At 28.7% G+C, this 6000-nt stretch overlaps 1 protein-coding gene across 1 annotated transcript in view; it reads right to left on the bottom strand.

The window, feature by feature from the left end:
- The window catches only part of LOC108756633 (glutamate receptor ionotropic, NMDA 2B), a 171733-nt gene that overhangs the window by 3922 nt on the left and 161811 nt on the right, over nt 1–6000 (bottom strand). Inside the window, exons 13-16 of the mRNA XM_018500601.1 lie at nt 4545–4829; nt 3855–4036; nt 3460–3695; nt 2136–2329 (exon numbers count right to left, since the gene is read on the bottom strand). Of these exons, the coding sequence (XP_018356103.1) occupies nt 2136–2329; nt 3460–3695; nt 3855–4036; nt 4545–4829 (897 nt within the window). The remainder of the gene's footprint in view (nt 1–2135; nt 2330–3459; nt 3696–3854; nt 4037–4544; nt 4830–6000) is intronic.

The following is a 6000-nucleotide window of genomic DNA, read 5'->3' as shown; positions in this document are numbered from 1 at the left end:
CGATTACGGCACCAGATTAGAATTTTGTGAACGCATGCTCGAAGAAATCAACGGTGGTGAGTTTCCTTTTTATGGGGGTACCTGAAGTCCAAAGTATACGCAAACAAGCCAAGGGACCTGGCACAACTCCGAGCCAACATTGTGGAAGAATCAGCGAAAATTACCACCGTTATGACAAAAAAAGTTATCGAAAATTTCAAAAACAGAATCGAGAATTGTGTAAAAAATAAGGGTGGGCATTTATGCGATGTAATTTTTAAGACAAAGTGATACGCTTATAATCTTTTATGCCGAATACAAATTTGTGAAATAACGAATAAATTCATTAAAAAAAAATTTCTGTACGATAATTTGTTGAAGAGTTATAGCGATTTTAAATACTATAGGTTCCCGTGTCGCACCCTGTATATAGAATCCTTATATAATATATAAATTCAATTTATCAAAAATACCAATAATATCGTTTTTCAAAAATTGAATTTTAAAGATATATATTCAATTTAAGATTATTTTGAAATATAAAAAAAAAATAGAATATTAATATTTAAAAAATATTAAGATTAAAAATAAATACCATTTAATATTGCATTTAATACATTTTAATACACGATTTTTAGTATGAAGTAGTAATATTTCGGAGAAAGTGCTTGTCAGTAGTAAAGAGAGAAGATGAAGAAAAGAAGAAAACGTGCGATGGGACTTCTGCGATATTAAAAGACGTCAACACATTGGACGTCCCATCGAAAACGCACGTTTCGTTTTATTATAGATAGATGCATGCGAACAAGATTCTAAGTGACGTTAGAAAGTAGGTTACTACTTAAGCTCGGTCTGGAAATTATTTGAGCTTTGCTACTCGTACAACAATAATTTCCGTAATAAATTAAACTGTAACATGAAAATTTGCATAGAAAACCGAGCATAAGTTTGTTCAAGATATTAGAACAAAGATAGATATAAGAATAAATGTGCAACTGCATGCGTAGACTTTTATCACGGGTTCACTTCCGCTTTACGAAGTAATTTCCGGGAGAGCAAAGAAAGCGTGAAAAGAAGATTGAAGAGAATGAAGAGATTCAAAAGAAAGCTTTCTAGAACAAAGATTTCCAGTTTTGGAAATGGAAAACAAGCGACAGCACTCTGCGAAAAGTATTTTTCGTGAAAGCGTAACCGTAATCTAGAGAAAAAAAATGAAGAATGCGTAATGTTGATCAGTGGATTAAACGTCTCGTTTTCTGCTACAAAACATTTTTTACTTGATTATAAATAATGTCAATTAATCTTTCAATGTCAATGTTAAATTCAATTTCACGACGTATTGATTATTGCTAAGCCAAACATTTTGATATAATTGTTGCCAAAATAGTTTTTTAGTAACAAGTATTTTTTATTTTTTTAACTCCTTTAAATTTTTTTTACGAGCGTTGTATTTTTATTTGAGGTTTAATAGTTAAATTTCCAATATTTTCAAACATACACTGAAAAAACAAGCGCGTTTAAAATAAACTAATTTAATTTTTGTTGAACATTGTGTTGAAATTGAATAGAATGTTATTGCAGCTAGATATATATTATATTATGCAATATTGATTTACTTTTATTTTCGTCCTATGCAACACGCACTAAAAAAATTACTATATTTTCAAAGATCCCGTTTACTAAAATTAAAAAATTTTCAATATCACAATTACTCGTAACATTAAATTTTTATTTTCTCGTCGTACACAAGCGTGATATTTCGATTCAGGAAAACCCGGCATTAAAAGATTAACTATATAAAAAAAAATACCTCATTTGTCATATAGACTTCTGATGAGAATATCAAGGTGATATATTCTAAAAAATTTGCGAGCTCTCCCTGTTTTAATAGAAAGAAATAAAATCAATCAAACGGAAAACTTATGATTGAATTGCGATATGAGGGTATGATTCCTCATCCGATATTAAACGATCAGTTCGAAGATAATTGAATAGCATGGCTGATCAGAAGGGCAAGCCTCCGTCTTCGCAAGCCGTGCGATTCAACTTGATCAATTCGGCTCTTCGCTCGATCGCATTGGAAATACTCGGTATAGTCGAGTACTTTCGTAGTTTGATACGGAATTAAGCGGTATTAGGAGAAGGACGGAGCGTACTTGGTCTGAGTTGGCTTTATTCCGTGGGCCTCAAGATCCTTCTCAAGCTGTCGTATCCTGATCTTAGCCATGTCAAGTTCATGCTTGACCTTCCATAAGTGGGTGTCACAGATAGGATCTTTGCATCTATGATGCCTTAAGATATCTTGCGCTTCGTACACTGCACCACGAAAAGTCAAGGATTTCCCCACGCTCTTTAAATAAAACATTTTTGCATATTGTTATCCTCCTTCAAGTTTTCAACACTAATCGAAATCTATGAAAATAGATATTATCGAATAAGACCAAAGTGTATATACAAGAATTTGCCGATACATTTGCAAAGAAAATTAAAAATATTTTTTGGATATTAAGAGTGTTTTATACATATTTTCAAAATAATTATAAAATTATGAAAAAAATACAGAATATTCTAAATCACAGATTAATCACAGTTTAAAAATAATACAACAAATTTGGTGACAGTTTACTATCTGGATCATAAGTTATTTTAATAAATAGTAGTATTTTTTAAATCTGTGCTTTAATACAAATATATGGAAATGTATTATAAAATAAATGATAAAAATCTCAATTTTTAAATATAAATACATTAAATATTCAAGATTATTTAAGTAGAGTTATATTGCAATGCATGAACTATAATGTTGTCGAGTAAATAAACAAAATATTTATTTGTTTTATATTTTTGTAACTAATCAGTGAATCATAATCAAACTTTACATAAATTATTTTGAATATTTAAAGTACTTACAAAAAAGAAAAATGTAAATTTTTTTTATCACTTTTTAAATTTTAGTTTTTAACAATAAAAATAATAACAAAATAAAATAAATAAACTACAAAAATGTGTTATTAAACAAAAATATAGTTTTAGTCACAAAACTTTTATATGTATGTAGTTTATTTAAAGTGTAAATATTAAACATATATTCAAATTTAATTTTCTTGCAGGGACTGTACATCTAATATGTATCTAACATCTAATATGTTCTTAAAGTACTGTTATACGTGCAATTTAATTCTATATTATCAATTTATTATTATTGTCAATACACTTTAAACATTTTGCATTACATTTTGTTCTTAATGCTAATACAATAGATTGTTATCAATTAAATTATTTTATTCAAAAGTATATAATATCTATTGCAAATTTATAAAAAGTTGGTTTAGATTATTGATAGCACGATTTAAGAAATGTTATTAATATTTAAACATCTGTCGCCTTCTGTAGGTGGTTTTAAAGTTAAGAATGACCTACTTCCAGAAATAGCACAGGAAATTAAGAGATTTTCGCGATATTAAAATCCGAAATGCTTACCAGGCTGAAAATAGCACATGTGCCACCGTCGTCGCTTTTTGCCAGGTGTTGTCTGATGTATTTGAAATACAAGTGTTCCAGAAGTAAAAAGACTGCCGCCAAAAGAATACCCATCATCAGTAACAGAAATGCGCTCAAGAATTGTTCCAGTGCTAGCGGATCGCTACTCTTTTGTACTTCCTTTCCAGGTTTGCACGTCCCAGTCATCCAGTACCTTCTCAATCGCTCCAGATCTCCTAGAATTGACGGAATGACATGAATACGAAGAATAATCGCGGAGTAATCCGTCAAGTAAAATTTACGGATCCATATATTTTACACACACAGAAGGATCTTTTAGATGTGAAAGTATTCTTCGGGATGCTTAAAAAGATTTGGAGCACATGCAAAAGTACCGTTATCTCTATAGTCCAACAGCTGCTTGTTGAACATTTGTAAGTACTTTGAGTTCCTGGAGAACGCCAGACCATATCCCGTCATGGCATACCATGATCCGACCGTTAGCAATCGACAATCTTCATCCTGAGCGACCAAATAGTCCAAAACTGTGCCATCATAAATGAACGCATCCATGTCTCTGCACAAGTTATAACAAGATACTCTGTACCTTATTATATCCTCATAAGGACATTTTAAATTGGCTTTACGTCAAAACGTCGAGTGAAACCTTTTCTAATTTATATATAATACTGCAGAATTAAATAGAGTGTCTCACTTTAGACACAGAGATAATCAAATTTCTATTCCTTTAATCAGATTCAAACTAATATATTTTTTATATCAATTATATTTGTTGGAATCTGTATATAATATAAACGTATACGAATGGATCAAATAAAATATTTTATTTCAGTTATAAAATCTTTTGCAATTTTTATATAAAACCTGCCAAACAAGAACATACAAATCTAAAAATTAATTTTTTTTCAAGATATCTATACACAAATTGTTTACATAAAAGAAAAATTTTTTTATCACAATATAAATTTACTACGCTTCTATATTATTTTAAAATAATTGTTTAAATTTTTGCTTTAATTTTCCTGATAAATAAATTTAGAGTAATATTACAAAAATATATTTACCCAGTAACGACAGCTTCGATACCATCTGCAACACTGCTTTTATTGAAAGACCTCATATAGGAGTGCATCTCCTTGAAATACTTTGCAAGCGTACTGTCTGTGTGACTCCATGGTATCGTGCCGAATTTGAACATGGGTTTGTGAGAAAAAGGCTTAGCGAGCCTGTGATCATCCACACCGCTGAATTCATGAAACTCTTCCCGCGTGATCATGAAGGCAGCCAAATTGGCAGTGTAAATGGCGAGGAAGACCACGGCAAATAATGCCCAGACATTCGTCATAAATCTGAATAGATAGTACGTCGACATTTTTTATAAATTATGGTTTTGATTCAAGCATGTTGTAAATTTTTAATCCAAATAACAATTATATATATAACTGCTTGATTGTTTGATACAGTAAAACAATCTATCAAAAAATAAATTATCAAAAAAGGATCAACAAACGAGTAAATTAAGTTAAATAAACAATTGACGTATATTTAAATTCAGCGACAATAAAATTGTATACAAAAAATTATTAAAACGTTTCATAGAGTCTTCATTTACAAATCAAACATAAAAAAATTATCTTACTATTCTAATCGTAGACATAAAAGTCGATGAAACTCAACATCGTACTGTAACATACCAAGGTATTGACACACCAATCCGCAAAAAATAACGTTAGATGTTAAAATAAAAATCCTGATATAATGGCGAGAATTACATTGAATCCATCCAAATGAAATCAATGGTGTAAAATAATAGTCACGAACTATTTGACTGATTATAACTGACTATTTGATTGATTATAACTGTCTTCCAGTGATAATTGGCTATCACTCTTGAGAGATCTTAAATCCTTGTCATTGAATTCAAATATACGTTAATTGTACATTTAACATTTTCATTTGCTCGTTTATTAGTCGGTTTTTAATAATTTGTTTAATTCAAATATTTTGCAATTTTTATAAAAATTAATAAAATTATATTATACAGTTAATGAAACATTTATTTGTTAAGATAAAAATGTTTTAATTGATATTTTAATATTAATATTTTTTATCATTATATAGGATTCTCTAATTACATTATTATATTATACAATATACATATTATCAGTTTCAACAATAAAATAAATATTCAAAAAAATTTACATCGACAATTTTCTTCTAAAAAACATTATTTTATTTTATCAAGCTTTTAGCTTTCCTTTTCCATTTATATTTATTAATTGTATATTTGATCAAAGTTGTCTCAATTCTATTGATTTATTATTCAAAAAAATTTAATAAATTAACTTAAATTAATATGATTTATAAAACTGGTGCTGTATTAACAAAATGTATAATTTACATGAAGTAAATTTTTTTAGATTTGAGTCAATATGACAATTTATAATAAAAGTTGAAGTAATTTATATTTTAAAACGATAGTTGACAAGTAAATGTTTGCCCAAAAACATTTATGCACAG

This window comes from Trachymyrmex septentrionalis, unplaced genomic scaffold (genome assembly GCF_001594115.1).
Source record: "Trachymyrmex septentrionalis isolate Tsep2-gDNA-1 unplaced genomic scaffold, Tsep1.0 scaffold129, whole genome shotgun sequence".
NCBI lineage: Eukaryota > Metazoa > Arthropoda > Insecta > Hymenoptera > Formicidae > Trachymyrmex > Trachymyrmex septentrionalis.
The sequence above is the reverse complement of the archived record's forward strand: the minus strand, read 5'-3'. Positions and strand labels throughout refer to the sequence as shown.